The sequence below is a fragment of the Rhamphochromis longiceps genome, linkage group LG9 (assembly GCF_057381845.1).
Source record: "Rhamphochromis longiceps isolate RC_006_pf linkage group LG9, R_longiceps_female_GT1.1, whole genome shotgun sequence".
NCBI classification, from domain to species: Eukaryota; Metazoa; Chordata; class Actinopteri; order Cichliformes; family Cichlidae; genus Rhamphochromis; species Rhamphochromis longiceps.
In genome coordinates this window covers 4,027,333-4,044,978 of record NC_140565.1, presented here as the reverse complement: position 1 = coordinate 4,044,978, position 17,646 = coordinate 4,027,333, and the positions used below count along the sequence as shown (strand labels likewise).

The window sequence follows — 17,646 nt, the reverse complement described above, 5'->3', positions numbered from 1 at the left end:
TTTGCATGAGACCAGCTTTTACTAGTTTCCTGTACCCACTTCACATCAGTTTAGAATTCTATCATTCATCTGATTTTAACAGTGCATCACTTACATGTGAGGCGAGTGAGCAGCTTAAATAAATCGATATGAAATGGCTTGATTTGTTTTGTACATTCTGAAGGAAGTGTTTAAATTCCTATTCACATTACATCGCACCTTGGAAGGAACATTATTGTCATTATGTCAAATCTCACTGCTTTGCAGATGATACACAACTTTATATTTGTGTTTTACCAAATATCTAATAATGAAATTCCTTTTTTAAAAGGTTCAGGTCACAGTGTATGAAGCTGAAGCATTATCGGTACCCTCATGTGTTTCATAAACAAATAAGCTTTTACACATTTAGTGAAGATATGAGGGTAACACAATTTTATTAGGGTGTAAATTACCTTGTTTTTGCTGAATTAAACAATGTAACACTTCCCCTCACTGACAGTGTTGCTGCACAGTTCTAGGGTGACATAAAGAACTGAAGCATTATGTAGGTTAATGAGATTATTAGCATCACTTCATTATAAATCTGTCAAGTTACCTAAATGGAATCAATCACAGAATACCATGAAAAGTTTAGTTGATTTTAACCCTCCTGCCATCCTTTAAAAAACTCACACCCATCACCCTAGGGACCATTCTCAGCCACGCCATAAAAAGACCATATATCCATATTTTATTCCACTTTAAATTAGCCAACCTTGTAAAACTACTTCTCCCTGAAATATTCATGTAAAGTTTTAATTATATTTTCGTTGTTTTAACCCTTCAAATCCCAGTGTTATTACATGAGCGCCCTGTGTTATAAGCCCCAAAAACCAAAAAACGAAACTAAATATTTCCACAAAAAACCAGTTGAAGTAATATGTGATTGTCATTATAAGTAGGCCTTTAGATGGACCAAAGATTGGCACCAACATACATTTTGACCTGCCATTATTTTTTTTGCATTTTTTTTGCAATTTAAAAATTAAAACTTCAAGGCCCTGAGTCTTCATTGACATCCAAGAAAAGAAGAAAAAATAAAATCATATGATGATAATTTGGGGTTGAAAAATAGCGTTTATAATGGAAGTCAATGGGCAGAAAATGGTCCCCAGGGTGATGGGTGTGGGGATTTCTGCTGCTCAGCCATTTTAGGCTGATTTAAGGAATTCACACTGGAATATTAACATTGACAGGTAAAAACTATCCTGTGGCAAGTTTGGTTATATTCCACTGAACACAGTGGAAATGGCAGCCATTTAACACATAGCAGTGGCACAAAAAGGTCCCAAGAAGGCAGGAAGGTTAATGTCAATAAAGAAATACAGCTGGGTTTGCAAGCTATGCTGTTCAGGAAGTTAAGCAACCAAAACTCTTCACAGGTTAAAACTAAGCAAGTGAATAAGCTGATAGTTAAACCACCGAGACTTTGAGCGGATGGTTAGGCAAAAGGCATTTAGGTAGAAAAGGTTTACATACTGTCACGATAAGGGCTCACTGTGTTTCCTGAGAAGGTGAGTTAACGCCCCAGTGAACAAAGCTCTCTCATACCTTCCTACCATTTGCTTACATGAGACAAGTCATTTTCCCGCATGCAAAGTCAAAGTGGGATAGGCAGATGATGTTCTCCCGAGAGGTTCCTAAACAGAGGAAATGAAAGGTGAGTGGGTGTTACACAGAATAAACTCGAGCAAACAGTCTGTAACTAAAGGCCTGAACAACCGTCCTGCTAGAGCAGGTTAATGATCTGGCCATGAGCAATAGTGAAGTCGAAGTTCAAATACGGAGCTTGATTGGTGGATGACAGGTGTGCTTGGTGTCCAAGGACCACACCCACGCTGGAAGAGACTGGTTGATATCCAGTCATGCCCACAATTGCACAGACAGGGCGAAGAGAGAGAAAGGACAGTTGGTGCACCTGGAGGACAGCCTGGTTCATATGAATTATTATTATTCATAATTATTTATACATGAAAAAAATGTAAATAACCGGTCAATAGTGTAGTATCCAGTTTATTGAAAATCACAGAACAAACAAATTTACAACAACAAAGTGAGAATAAAAGGGGTGGAGGAGCCTTTTGAGGGCCTTGCATTCTGGGTTTGAGCAGTGTATATATTTATCTACTGTGTAGAGACACCAGTAGAAGCAGTTTCACAATTTAAAAAAACAAAACAAATAAATACACCAAAAATAAACAACTTAAGTCAAATGGTAAAAAAAAAAAAAGCAGCGATATTCATAATACAGTCCACTCAAGGTCAGTGACTGTTAAACAGAAACATGTTTCCTCACAGGCAGTTTGAGTGTTTCTTAGGCAGCGGTGACTTGCACTTCATTCTGTCCTCAGATTCTATGGAAACGTTGTGTGAAGCTCTGGTGCAAAAAGGAGACATTTCATATTCCACTGTGCATGATTAATAATCCAGTCTAGTACTGATGATGAACAGACACATAATGTGCACTCACAGACTCAGATCTGCTACATTTATAAAAATACAAGAAAACATAAATGCTCACTTCTTTACATAAACAGAACTCAATATAATTTTGTTGGGTGAATGCAAAGATGTTAAGTTCATCTAATTCAATGAATGTTTGGTTGTTGATACAAGTAATGGAAACCACGTCTGTTTAACAAGTGATATATGAAAATACAAGTATATGCATAGTTGTTATTATTTTATTTCCAAAATAATAATATTGTCGTAACTATTAATTATATATTCTGGTTGAAAATACAGTATAATGCAATATTATATACAACTGAAGATACTAGTTGTGTAAAGATTTTAACCCAGCATGTGCACAGTTAAACCTTTTTAAAACACATTGTTATGTTTTATTTCAGCAGGTGAATAAATAAGTCTTAGAACTGTCAGCTGTTGTCTTCTGCTCTAGCCAACTGTTTTGTGTAGCTAAGAAGATGCTTTTTACATCATGCACAAAATGTTTCCTTTACAGGAATCAGAACGCACTTCCGATACTGATAAGCACATTTGAAGATTTAAAATGATACCCACATGAATTTTATCATAATATTCTGTGGTTTACCACAAACACATAGTAGAGTTTATTTCATTTCCCAAATGGATTAAGAAACGGGGCACCCTGCCTTGTTGTGAATTTGTGACAGTTGTCTTTGAAGCATCCAAACCTTCATTTTTAAAGTCAAAATAACAAATGAAAACGCAGATAAACAAGTCAGAGTGATAAAATCCAGAATTATTTTAATATTATTTGTTTTTACAAAAAATACAATGTTGCCATTTGTAGATTTTATACATATATATATATGTGTGTGTGTGTGTGTGTGTGTGTGTGTGTGTGTGTGTGTGTGTGTGTGTGTGTGATATCATTGTAACATGATATTTTTCAGCATTTATGAATATTAACATTAGGTTACAATATATATAATAAATACAGGGGAAAAAAACATAACATACAGGTACCGGTGGTGATGTCACCGTATGCAATGGAAAAGGTTTTCACACATACAGTACGTGCTGCTTTTGCACTGAAGATGGTGAAATGATAAGACATCACTTTCAAGATAGCACCAGCAATGGTAAAAATAACCAACTCACTCATGTATAAGGTGAGAATCCTCAACACAATAACAGGAAGTTACTTATGAGCAAAAGCAAAAGTAGCATGACATTTAGGAGCCAGAGTGGGAAGTACAAAACTGGTGGCTTTTATGATAGACGTGCATCCTAACCTTCAACTTTGTTTTGCAACCTTAGTATCTTATTGCTAGATGTCAAGTTGTTTTGATCATTAAGAAGTATATTTCTATTCTTGTTTAGAGTTATAGGGTTTGGGCTATTATTAATTACACGAAGATTCATTCTACAAAGTACACAGCCTTTCCATATTAAGGTGCTCAATTCTCAATAATTTTCAAGAACTTTGAAGATGAAACGAGGCTGGGTCTTCCAACATGACAATTATCCAAAACACACCGTAAGGAGTGGCTCCGTGAGAAGCATTTGAAAGTCCTGGAGTGGCCTAGCCAGTCTCCAGACCTCAACCCCATAGAAAATCTGTGGCGGGAGTTGAAAGTCCGTGTTGCTCGGCGACAGCCCCAAAACATCACTGCTCTCGAGAAGATCTGCATGGAGGAATGGGCCAAAATACCAGCTACTGTGTGTGCAAACCTGGTAAAGACCTATAGTAAACGTTTGACCTCTGTTATTGCCAACAAAGGTTATGTTACAAAGTATTGAGTTGTATTTTTGTTATTGACCAAATACTTATTTTCCACCCTGATTTACCAATAAATTCTTTACAAATCCTACCATGTGGATTCATGGATTTTTTTTTCACATTCTGTCTCTCACAGTTGAAGTGTACCTCTGGTGCAAATTACTGACCTCTGTCATCATTTTAGGTGGGGGAACTTGCACAATCGGTGGCTGACTAAATACTTTTTTGCCCCACTGTATATTTAACTAAAAGCAGCATTTCCAATTTCTTTGAGCTTGTGTATGACGTTTATCTGCAGTTGTTGAAGTTGTAAAATGAGAAATTTGTCTTGTGTGTGGCAAATGTATGTTGACATGTCAGCGGTCAGTGCTGTCTGCATCATGTTCAAACTTATCTTATTGTCACTTAGTGGAAAGATGCTCTACACAGTTCAAAACACTGAAGCTTCTGAAGCCCCTCCTACTCTGAGACAAACCCGCCGAGGAATAACACTCTGGTTACAAGCAACTCAGGGAAACGTGAAAGTGGAGACACTAGTGAAAAATTATAAATCACATCAGCAGTAATGATCCAGTTAGGTCAATTAGAGGTCACCAACATCAGTTTTGAGTCACTGTGCAACTTTACCAAAAACAATGTTGGAGTTTGTGCTGGTTTCCTCTCAAGGTGAATCAGTAGAGACATGTTTAGCCACATAATATTTTTAAACACTTGGCTGTCTAGAAAGCTGACTGTCTATTGGGCAATTATAAGGACAAACAGCATCCACCCCACTTTGGGCGGAGCAGTTATCCAGTCACAACCTGGCCAAATGTATTAAGTCCCCATAAAATGTGACTATCGGGAGTTGAGACCAGGAAGCAGCGCTGCAGTCTTATACTCTCTCTAGTTATAAAACAGCTAATGGGTCATGTTGTCCATTTTAAAGGTACAGCACTGATACTGCTTTGAATCATATCTATTCAACAGATTCAAATTTGTTTATGTAACTGGGGAGTCCTCTTCACACGTCAGGTGAATCATAGAGATTACAAGGTTCTGTGCTGGGACCAGTTTTTATTACAATGCAGATGATACCCAGCTTTATCCATCCAAAATTAAAATTAATTAGAACCAAGAATGTCTTACAGACATAAAGTCCTGGATGATTTCTCATTTCTTGCTTCTAAATTCAAATAAAACTGATGTTATTGTACCCTGACCCTCAGAAGTTTTAGAAGTATGGTGCCTAACCAGATATTTACTCCGAATGGCATTACTTTGGACTACAGTAACACTGGGAGGAATCATGGAGTCCTTTTGGGCCAGGATGACCTTCAATGCGTGTAGTAAACACATGCAGTAGTGTGAAAAAGCGTTTGAGCCCTTCATGATTTGTTATTTGCATTTGCACAGTATCCATAAAAACTGGAAACATTCTGTCTTGGAGTGGAAAAGGTAGTTCATGCATTTATTAATTATAGACAGGACTATTACTAAAAGCTCCCTGAAAGGCCTTCAGCTAATCTAGAACAGCGGTCCCCAACCCCCGGGCCACAGACCGGTATCGGTCCGTGAGTTCTTTGGTGCCAGGCCGTGAGAGTTCAGGCTTGGGTGTGAAATTTATGGTTTTCAGGGTTTTTATCGTTAACTCGGTTTCCCTGGGTCTTTTCCCGTGTTGTAGTTGTGTGTCTTATTTTGAAAGAAATATTTACTGCCTCCGTCTTCCCGCTCCACCACAATCAACCACACATGCAAGACTAGGGGTGCAGGTGTTTCACCAGGGTGCAGGAGAGGCACTCCCCCTCTGTCCCCTTCTGGCCTCCTGTGCCTCAATTTTATTCCGAAACCTAGACATCCACATGGGGGGGGGGGGGGGGGGGGGGGGTGCACGTTATACAGCGTCCAGAGGATGGTCTGTGTATTCAAACCCATCTCTGGCGCTGGTGCCCTACCCTCAATTTTAAATGCTGAGGGTTTTCGGGAGGAGCCGTGCTGCTCTCTGGCAGGAAGCACCATGCCCTCCTGTGTTTTAAATGCACTTTAGAACAGCACGCAGCAACACTACATATGAGCGGGTGGAGGGGGGTTGGGGTTCCTCACTCACCCCCGTTCTCTGTTAACCGTCGGGAGGTGTTGGCCGTCCGATTGGGTTCTGGGATGTGGGGCCTCCCTGCTACTGCAGATACGGCGGCGGTCTGCTTGCCTCCACCCAGGGAAAAGGGTTACATCTCCTGGGTCTAGGTGTGGTTTCCCCCTCTGGGGGCTAGGGTACCTGGACCTGGGGTATAAAGTATGTTTGGGGAGTGTGATTGTGTGTACAGTGTCTATTTGTGTCTTTCTCCACATCGGGTGATTGTCGAGTATTTGTATATGTGTGCATGAGGGTTGGAATGCACGTTTGTCTGTGTGCGCCTGTTCGTCTGTGTCTATGTGTCAGGTCGGGTCTTAGACTCCACCTCTCTGGGAACATCTCAGGCCCTCCGAGGTATGAGGGCTTATCTCCCCACCACACTCCCTGCCGGTGGCGGATGCCCTCAGACGTCAGTGCGTTGGTGGTTCTTGGTGTCTGGGGCTGGGTGGTCATGTATGTACAAGCTCACTCCAGGTGGCTGCTTGGCAGCACCTGGCGCCTGTGATTCAACTGGGCCCTGGGGGGTGGGGGGCCCTCTGGTCTCTGGGCCTAGGGCTCGGTCCTCTCTGGCACAGCTGGCTGCTGGCAGAGCCCACAGGCACGTCACTGCAACCCCCTCTGGCCTCTGCTCCGTGGCTGCTGGGTGACCCCTCATCTGGGGCTCTCCTCAGCTCTTCCCAGGAGGATGGCACGGTTGCCCCCCTGGTGGTCCTCCTTGGGTTGTCATACTCTGGGGCCTCTGGATGTCTGGGGCCTGGATCTCTTTCATACCTGCTTCATGCCCTGGGGGACGGGGCTATAGCTCCCCACACTCCCTAGCATATCGTTACATGGAGAAACCTTTTGAATACAAGTGCTCTCATCCACACAGGTGTACACACGGGTGTTCACAGACACAAACTACACCCTTCTTGGCTGCTACCTCAAAGCACATTGTGTATAGCAACACAATGACAGGAAAGTTTTAGCATCTTTTTGACAGCATTGACTGCTGAAGAGAAACACACGCTTGTTAACACACATTTGTGCATTCGCATAAATAGGACGGTGAAAACAGGAAATAACTCCCAAACTGACATTTCTGATTATACATATTCAACAATAATTACACTTTGGACAGGAACCAAACAAAGAAACAAATTCAGATGAGTGATCAGTTAATAACTATGCGCAATATAAACTTATTAACATTATGTTAATGTTTATGTCATATTACTCAGTGGAAACCAATGAATGCAAAATGGCTGCATTTAAATGTTCTAATCTGAAAGAGTTTCCTGATGAAAATCCCATTATTTCTACAAATGGGTAAATGTTTTTCATTTTCAGACAAATGAGGATAAACTACTTTCATATCTATTTATAGCCTATACACATATTAATGGATATTGGACTCACTTGTTGTAGACACTAATTTTTCTGCAAAAATGAATTTGGATGTTTTAAAAGCCGTTCATCATGGTGAAGGCACTGGTCAGAATTTTATTGCTGGGGTTTTAAAAACTCAGTTTAACTGTACTCTATCCCCACTCGCAGCAGTCATATGAATCTTGCCAAGTTTATTCTGACAAGTGAAAAATTAAAAATCTTAAACACCAGACTTGTTGGGAAATTGGCTTCCTAAATTGTAAAGCCTTCCAGTCTACAAGTGATAACATGCCTTATCAATCCTAACCATACGTGGAATTGGGGATCTCTGGGAGCCGTTCCCTATGAAAACAAACACCTTGTACAAATGCTGACGGAGATGTTGTGTGAAAAAATAATTACCATATTGTGTCCCAGTACTTGCATTCATTGTTTCACTGATTATTCCTGTATGAAAATGCTCACTGAATTTTGTCTAGAACAGTTAGCAAGGATAAGCTGCATCATGCTAAGTCCGTCTACCTGGATCTGATAAAACTGCCCTATTAGGCTCCATCTTTCCACTCATTTCTGTACACAGCTAAGCAGAGTTGATTTTGTTAACTGTTAGCTATCAGTTGGGTAAAGAATGGAGAGAATTTGTTAATTAAAAAACACAATAAAAGGAATATTTAAATGTTAGCCTGTTAGCATTAAAATGCTATGTTTTGTACTGTATCGCAAAATTATTAACATATAATTGTAAAATGAATTTGTTCACATTGTGATCCTGCTGTAGGACGACTAAACATACTTACATTTAAGAAGGATGCCTAATTCAGTTCATTGTTCTGTGACTGTGACGCTGTGTAAGACCAAGAAAGTATTCTATGGAGCACTGGGGCCTTTGTGGTAACAATTAACCAAGCGGCAGCCTATGAACCCAAACTTGAAGTCCAAACAACTGCTGCTGCTCCAGCTGAGCCTGGGACCAAAGGTTGGTCAGTTCACATATTTATAGATAGTCTGCATAATGAGGGTAAGAAGTTTTGCTTCATGAGGTCACAGAGACATTTCCTCTTAATGCAGTATTCTGATTGTCTACAGTAAATGTGAGCGTTTTCTCCAAATATGAATAAATTTAAAAAAGGACATTGTATGCATTGACAAAGTAAAACCTATTTAAAAATAACATTTATACTGTTTTGATGTTTGTAAATTGCATCCGTATCATAACTTTCTGTTCCAACGCTGTTATAGGCGTTTCATTTTTGTAAAAAAAATTCTAAATAGCAACATGTTGCCAAATATATTCACTGCTGCAATAATATATCTTTGAAAACCACGATATAGATAGTACCCTGTTTTTATCAGTACATTGACCTGTGCTAAATTTTCTTATTCTTAGCTTTATCATTAGGAATAGTTTGTTTTTAATTCTCAACTATAAGGGTGTGTTTGAATAATAATATTACTACAGTACTCACTAGTCAGACTCCCGTGAGTCTGAATCATATATCTTTTTTTAGTTTTTGTTTTTTCAGGTTGAAATTAATAAAACTCCACACTTCCTCCAGTAATTTCAAATTAAAAGGGGGTCTAGGATGTGATGGATTGTGCCCTGTGAGGTGTTTGGAGACTGTTAAGATAAAAAAAAAAAAAGCTGTATAATTTATAAGGCAGAATAAATGATTGAAAAAGGAAAGTGACTAGAAATAATTAATGATTTTAACGGTATTAAAAATAGAGAAAAGAAATCCAAAGCAGAAACACGATGGATAATGTTGAAGACATGGATGACCTTTTCACTTGCAAGTGGCTTAAGCAGCAATATTACAATTAGAGTTTGTTTTTAAAATAAAATACACACCTGAAAGAAGAAGAAAGAACTTAATCTAAGCTTCAAATATAAAGGACTTGTTCATTCTGCAGATGAGGTGAATTAAGGCCACTGACAGAGGTTTTACAGTAATCCACATGAACACAAAAGGAATGCAAAGTGAATACATAATACTGGCAAACAAGAAAACAAATATGACAGATTAAAAGCAGTAACAGGTTTCATGAAAACAAAAACAACCCATCTGTCACAGCTTTGGATTTGAACAAATTGTGATGCTCTGTGCACAAAACATGACATAAATATGTTTTTCCACCTTTAGTGATTACATGTACTGTGCACCTGAAGGAGGTCAAGATCTTTATCAGTTATGAACCTTTGAACTTTGTTTAAATTCATATGTTTGACCAAAGCGTTTAGCGAACCACAACATAATCATGTGAAAATGTGTTCCATACAACAGATCCTGATTCATCATCGCGGCAGGTGCTGCACTTTTTACCATTTGCAGATGGCATCATTTCTCAGAGGCAGAGCTGCACAGACGACAGAAATAACCTCACTGGCTGATCCTCAGTAGAAAAGCAGAGGTTCCAAGCACAGCATAAGAACTGATCCTTTTCTATTTCTTTAATATTTTAATATGCAGTTTATAGTAATTGTGCTTTTCTCACATTAGCCCACGATTTAATTAATAGAGGTTATACATATTTATTGAGGGTATTAATCATATTTGCCTTCTGTATCATTAACTTAAACAGTAATTCAGGTAAACAAGGAGGTAGACATATTTATTATTATTCAGATTCCTGGCCTTCTTGCCTCTTACACTGACAAAAACAATGCGACTCAGTTACAGCTCTTGGTGTTCGTCTGACTCAATCAGGATTTAGAATTCACTATTTAAACTTTAGAAGTTTAAAATATCTAGGACGCTAGCCAGCTTGACCCTCTTTGATCATGAATTCAGTGATCATGAATCAATGCCCTCCCTATTTCTGTTCATACCAGCTCATGAGGTTACAACTGCCTTGGCTGCAGATATCTCTGTCTTAAAGGTGTCAGCAGTGTGTGCCAAGTCAAACGCAACCTCTCTCACTCCCATGTCATCAGATGTGTGGTCCTTTGCTGTAGTGTTCCCTGAGATTGTAGGTCTGATAGCACATAGAGATGTCACAAACCCCTGGAAGTCCTGGGCTACCCCTTTTGCCAGGATCTCCCGGGGGGCCCGGTTTGCCTGGGATTCCCTGGTTGCCCGGCTGGCCAATCCCATCAAAGCCACGGGGACCCTGAATCCCTGGAGGGAAAAGAAAAGATTGAAATAAGAACCACCTCTGTACTTAGCCTAATTTAGGTCAGTGATAATTGAATTAGGAAGTTCAAGTCAGTTAGATCATAGGTTTACAAAATAATGCAACAACTCCACAGTGGTATTATGACACAGTGGGTGGGAACAACAAAAACTCAGCCACAAAGTGGTCAACCACATAAAATGACAGAGTGGGGTCAGCAGATAGAAGAGCCTTATAAACGTACTTAAATGTACATTTATAAGTGTACATAAATGTGCACTATATTAAAATTAAGAATGGGATATCATTCAAGTTCATATTCGTGGTATATTTGTGGCATTTATTAAACATCCACACTACTTAGAGCTTTCACACATTTTCCAGAACTCTCAGGTAAAGTTCCTGGCATAGGTGAATAATAGAGGGTAGTACCAGTGTGGAGGTTATGGGATTGTAAAAGCAGTTAATAGGTTAATATGTGCACAATGAAACATACCTTGGTGTCCAGGTGGTCCTGGTGGTCCCTGGTCTCCATCTCCTTTTCTGCCTTTCAACCCTCTGGGTCCCATGTCACCTGGGGATATGATAGGTCTGTGTTTAAAAACTAACATTAGATTCAGACTGAGAGCTTCGGGAACAAAAATGCCATGTTTTCTGTAAATTTGAGTTTTGGGGACATTTTACGTCTGTTTTCCATGCAAACAATAACTTCCCATGCTGAAAAAGGAAACGATACCAAAAGGTTCAGTGGCTCTCCTTGCAACTAGAGGCTGACTCCAAAAGTGAGGTCGCAGTGGGAGATATTCGTATACCGTACTGTGAAAAACGATTTGCGCCCTTCCCAGTTTTAAAAAGCTAAACTTTCTGAAATCTTTCCATCATGTTTTGTCTGACATAAAACTAACACAACATATCAGAAAAACAGCATATGAGTCGAGTCCAATATGGTGGCAGGAGTTTAATGGTCGGGTCGGCTGAATGACTGTGACATGTTGAACCCACAGGTACTGCAGCCAGTTAAGGCACTGGCTCAGATGGTGGTGATGGTCGCAAATGAGCGGCAGCTGGACACCCAGGCTAAGTGACAGACATGGGTGCTGGAGAACCTGGTTGCTCAGTCTGGGGCTACTTCATCGCCTCCTGCTCTGGTGGTGGTGCTACACCAAACAGGAAGGCAGATGACCCCCAGTCCTTCCTGGAGGTGTTTCAGGCTATGGCGGTGGGCTGCCTGCCATCTCACACAGGCCCAGAGAGCCTTGGCGTGACAGTATGTTTAAGGCCCTATTGGTTACCTGAGCACAAAAGACAAATTACTCATAGGGCTGAAAGAGTCACACAGTGCACGGTCCATAGTTCCTGTGGTAGAAAAAAAAGAGTCTATAGGATTCTGTATTGACTATCGCAAGGTGAACGAGGTGTCACAGTTTGATCTTTATCCCGAGGTGGTTCTCACTCCCGACGTGTAACATACCGACAACTTGTCACATCCCGAGGCGTCCCATGGGAACGCGAAAGGTGGCCGTTCCCATGATACACGGCGGATTGTGAATGACATCGAATACAATGACACTCCCGCAGTAATACACGCTCCAGCCATGTATTCCAGCCCTAACCCTAACCTTATCCCTAATCTTAACCACCACCTTAATCGTGTTAGATGGTGTTTTCCAAAGCGATTTAAGTAAAATAAACCTACATGTGTAGATTCATTCCAAACAGTTCTCATGTTTCCTCGTTTTTCCAAACTCGTAATATAGGAAATGGACTGATTCTTATTCTTTTCTACTCTCCCGGAGTCGTCAAAGTGCTCTATAAAAAAGCCATGATCACCCAATCACACTTTCTCTGAACTTACTGCTTTTTCTAACTGCACTCACACTCCAATGGATGCATCGGAGAACTGGGGCTTAGTATCTTGCACAAGGATACTTGACATGCAGATTGGAGGAGCCAGGGATTGAACCACCAACCTTCCGACGCTTTGGGAGTGAGAACGTTTTGTTATCCCATATCCCGGGTCAAGGAGATCCTGGATTGGTTAGGCATAGCTCGCTTTTTTAATCACACTGCATTTAACAAAGGGCTACTGGCAGATTCAGATGTGTGCAGAGTTCAGACGAAAAATGCCTTCTCCACTCAGTATGGTTTGTGATACATAAATAAACTTAAAATGAATTAAACTATTACTGACAGTTGTACAATTACAGTGGGGCAAAAAAGTATTTAGTCAGCCACCGATTGTGCAAGTTCCCCCACCTAAAATGATGACAGAGGTCAGTAATTTGCACCAGAGGTACACTTCAACTGTGAGAGACAGAATGTGAAAAAAAAATCCATGAATCCACATGGTAGGATTTGTAAAGAATTTATTCGTAAATCAGGGTGGAAAATAACTATTTGGTCAATAACAAAAATACAACTCAATACTTTGTAACATAACCTTTGTTGGCAATAACAGAGGTCAAACGTTTACTATAGGTCTTTACCAGGTTTGCACACACAGTAGCTGGTATTTTGGCCCATTCCTCCATGCAGATCTTCTCGAGAGCAGTGATGTTTTGGGGCTGTCGCCGAGCAACACGGACTTTCAACTCCCGCCACAGATTTTCTATGGGGTTGAGGTCTGGAGACTGGCTAGGCCACTCCAGGACTTTCAAATGCTTCTTACGGAGCCACTCCTTTGTTGCCCGGGCGGTGTGTTTTGGATCATTGTCATGTTGGAAGACCCAGCCTCGTTTCATCTTCAAAGTTCTCACTGATGGAAGGAGGTTTTGACTCAAAATCTCACGATACATGGCCCCATTCATTCTGTCCTTAACACGGATCAGTCGTCCTGTCCCCTTGGCAGAAAAACAGCCCCATAGCATGATGTTTCCACCCCCATGCTTCACAGTAGGTATGGTGTTCTTGGGATGCAACTCAGTATTCTTCTTCCTCCAAACATGACGAGTTGAGTTTATACCAAAAAGTTCTACTTTGGTTTCATCTGACCACATGACATTCTCCCAATCCTCTGCTGTATCATCCATGTGCTCTCTGGCAAACTTCAGACGGGCCTGGACATGCACTGGCTTCAGCAGCGGAACACGTCTGGCACTGCGGGATTTGATTCCCTGCCATTGTAGTGTGTTACTGATGGTGACCTTTGTTACTTTGGTCCCAGCTCTCTGCAGGTCATTCACCAGGTCCCCCCGTGTGGTTCTGGGATCTTTGCTCACCGTTCTCATGATCATTTTGACCCCACGGGATGAGATCTTGCGTGGAGCCCCAGATCGAGGGAGATTATCAGTAGTCTTGTATGTCTTCCATTTTCTGATGATTGCTCCCACAGTTGATTTTTTCACACCAAGCTGCTTGCCTATTGTAGATTCACTCTTCCCAGTCTGGTGCAGGTCTACAATACTTTTCCTGGTGTCCTTCGAAAGCTCTTTGGTCTTGGCCATGGCGGAGTTTGGAGTCTGACTGTTTGAGGCTGTGGACAGGTGTCTTTTATACAGATGATGAGTTCAAACAGGTGCCATTCATACAGGTAACGAGTGGGGGACAGAAAAGCTTCTTACAGAAGACGTTACAGGTCTGTGAGAGCCAGAGATTTTCCTTGTTTGAGGTGACCAAATACTTATTTTCCACCCTGATTTACGAATAAATTCTTTACAAATCCTACCATGTGGATTCATGGATTTTTTTTTTCACATTCTGTCTCTCACAGTTGAAGTGTACCTCTGGTACAAATTACTGACCTCTGTCATCATTTTAGGTGGGGGAACTTGCACAATTGGTGGCTGACTAAATACTTTTTTGCCCCACTGTACCTGTACACTGGATATGTGCACATCCAGGGCACAGAATTATTCAGTGTCTTCCCTTAATGTTCTCAACCAGCTCCTCCAAAGTCGCTGCATGGCTGGCCTAACAAGTTAAAATGCTACACAGCAGTGGAGTGGTATCTTCCACAGCTGATTAGCCACTCTGTGTTGAAGTGGTGATAAATCACAGACAGCTCGCTGAGATGGGTGTGGAGCATTTGTTGTCTTTTGCTCTGCTGACTTTCACTGATGTTCGCTTGTTTAATGATCTTGTTTTATGGGGTACAGTGAACATCAACACATCCAATTTGTTCATCATTGACACTGTTTTGATTTTAACTGTTGATGAAAGCGGTCGTAAATTTTGTCCCATCGCTTCTTTGTGATGCTGTGTTGTTACTTATTGCCTTGTTTTCATCAGAGTAAGGAGCCAGAATGGAGCTTTTTGTCACAGTGGAGCAGATATAACACTGGTGAGAGGAAGCTTTGTGTATAGACAACATAAACCTGTCTGAAGGTACTGGTTCATAACTTTAAGAAACTGTGTCATATCAAACCTTTGAGGCCTGCGGGGCCCTGTATTCCAGGAGGTCCTGGGTAACCAGGAGCGCCATTTCTGCCAGGGTAGCCTGGAGTTCCCATGGAGCCTTTGGGTCCCGGTGCTCCCGGCTCACCTGGAGGACCCTTCACACCCTGGCAGGGTTCACACCTAGAGTGAGGAGTCAGGCTCTGTAGCAATGCTGGCAGCTGGTCTGTAGGGCACAGCCACAACATGAGAAGAATCTGCTTTTGTTACACACTTTAACAATACACTGTATTTTGCGCACTATAAGGCGCACTTAAAATCCTTTAATTTTCTCAAAAATTGACCGTCCGCCTTATGTATGAATTCTGGTTGTGCCATGCTGTAAAATGGCACCTGTTAAGAGACATGCTTACGAAGCGGATTTCAAACTCAAGGCTGTCAGTCGCGCAGTAGAACACGGGAATAGAGCAGCTGCAGAGAATTCAACATTAATGAATCTATGGTACAGAAGTGGAGCAAGCACGAAGAATGAGCTGAGTCAAGTTTGACTTATCTGACTGTTTTGTTTTGCTTAATGCGTCTTATAATCTACAGCATGTAATTGCCAGCTTTAGACTCGTAGTTGCAGTTATTCAGTCTTATAATATGAATCTATAGGCAGTCTCTGTATTTTTTAGGTTTGTACTAAAAGCTTAGCCCAAAACAGCAGACAGACAGGACTGTGAGCAGCAGTTAAAAAGCCTGATAGTACAGACAACATAAGACTTTATTCAGACAACATGCTGAATTGTCTTAATTTTGCATTTTTGAAATGGCCACTAAGAGACAAAAAGCCATATGACCCTACAGAAGTCAGCAAAATACTGAAATACTAATTTCGTTACACTGAATCCAACATTAAACCAGTTCTGAAACCTTTGGTCGTTGTAAGAGGCAGAAAAGAACATTATTCAGCTCGTGTCCATGAGTGTATGCTTTCACAGCCACATCCACGCCTCATTTGTCACATCCAGTTTCAAAACACTGAGATGGCAACATTGGAAATGTCATCTCAAGGCTTCAGAACAGGACTTTACAAACCAGCAGGTGACAGTACAGTATCCATCTTTTATTTTATCTATGGGTGGGAAAAAAGGAGCTGTGAGAAAAAAACATTCACTGGATTCTTCTTTACGTCAAAGGCTAAAAACAGGAAGGAGGTGATTTATCACGACTAACACGTTCATTCTGAGTTTAAGACTGTCTTTTACAAAACAACTGCACTTAAACTAGACTAAGCCCATTCGCCAATTTACTGCAACAAGTGGATATGGATGAAAAGCTATTGTGTGAAATGCATGTTTGAGACAACTGCGGCTTTGGTTTTTGCACCGCAGAGTGATGTGAACACAAACAAATACTTACTACGCAGAACATCAGTGCAGAGCTTTACGAGATGTTCGTCTGAGGGAGGCTTACCCTGGAACACACAATTACACTTTGATTCAGCTGAAGCCACTCTGGGACTTGGAAAACATGCTCTGGCTCGTGCCTGCAGATTTAGAGGATCTTCTCAATGCTCAGTTCTCCATCTTCATGTAGCTCACACACACTGACAGCAGTGTCACAGTAACTCCCAACCCTGACCTCTCCAGGTGTGGCAGGAAAGTGTCCTTTCTCCAGCATTTTTCAGTCCTTTTTTATTCTCACTGCTATGGTTGTTAACATCAGATAAGAAAGGAGGCACACTTACAGGTTTGCCAGGATATCCCGGTTGGCCTGGTTGGCCCGGTTGGCCTGGCGACCCATCCTGTCCGGGAAATCCCCTGGGACCAATGACACCCATGTGGCCCATGTCACCCTTCTTTCCATCGGGTCCTCTGGGGCCCGTATCACCTGTCACTCCTTTCTGAAGCAGCAACAAAAGAGCACAAAAAAGTCACACTCTAAAGAGAGAAACAGTAAAACTGATCTGCAATTACTGACTGCTAAACACTTTTTCTTAACACTCCTAACTGCATAAGCAGATAAATAATACGAAGGCTTGTTGGAAGGTTGTGTAATAGGTAATAACAGTGAACTACCTGGGATACTGTTACCTGTGTCAAACACAGGTTTGTCCTCATTCAAAAGCCTTTCTCTTGTAATGTAAGAATTTAAAACATCGTAGCATATCAACATTGGTGTTAGCTCGGCAGTCAGACACTGCAAACTCATCCTCAATCTCAAATCATTTTTGGGGCGTCCATGAGTGACACGCAAGGTTTCTTTTGAGCTGTTCCAGCAATAGTGAGGTGGGTATCCCAACTTGCCACATGTACACATAGAATGAGATTTTTTGATTTTTTAACATTCACGGTGCTGTGAGAAGACATTTGAACCAAAACCACAATAGTTCAATAGCACTGGTGCTCTGTCATCCTTCATTCCTCTCTGCCTTGCTCCATTCAGTCCAATATTGCAGCAGCCGGTCTACGAAATCTTTGATACACCAGTGGCTCTGACAAAAACA

At 41.1% G+C, this 17,646-nt stretch overlaps 1 protein-coding gene across 1 annotated transcript in view; it reads right to left on the bottom strand.

The window, feature by feature from the left end:
* Positions 1-3,250: 3,250 nt before the first annotated feature.
* Positions 3,251-17,646, bottom strand: part of LOC146661558 (uncharacterized) — an 86,645-nt gene continuing 72,249 nt past the window's right edge. Inside the window, exons 28-32 of the mRNA XM_085418053.1 lie at positions 16,888-17,043; positions 16,560-16,614; positions 15,187-15,381; positions 11,320-11,397; positions 3,251-10,828 (exon numbers count right to left, since the gene is read on the bottom strand). Coding sequence (XP_085274179.1) covers positions 10,641-10,828; positions 11,320-11,397; positions 15,187-15,381; positions 16,560-16,614; positions 16,888-17,043 — 672 coding nt within the window. The 3' untranslated portion in view covers positions 3,251-10,640. The remainder of the gene's footprint in view (positions 10,829-11,319; positions 11,398-15,186; positions 15,382-16,559; positions 16,615-16,887; positions 17,044-17,646) is intronic.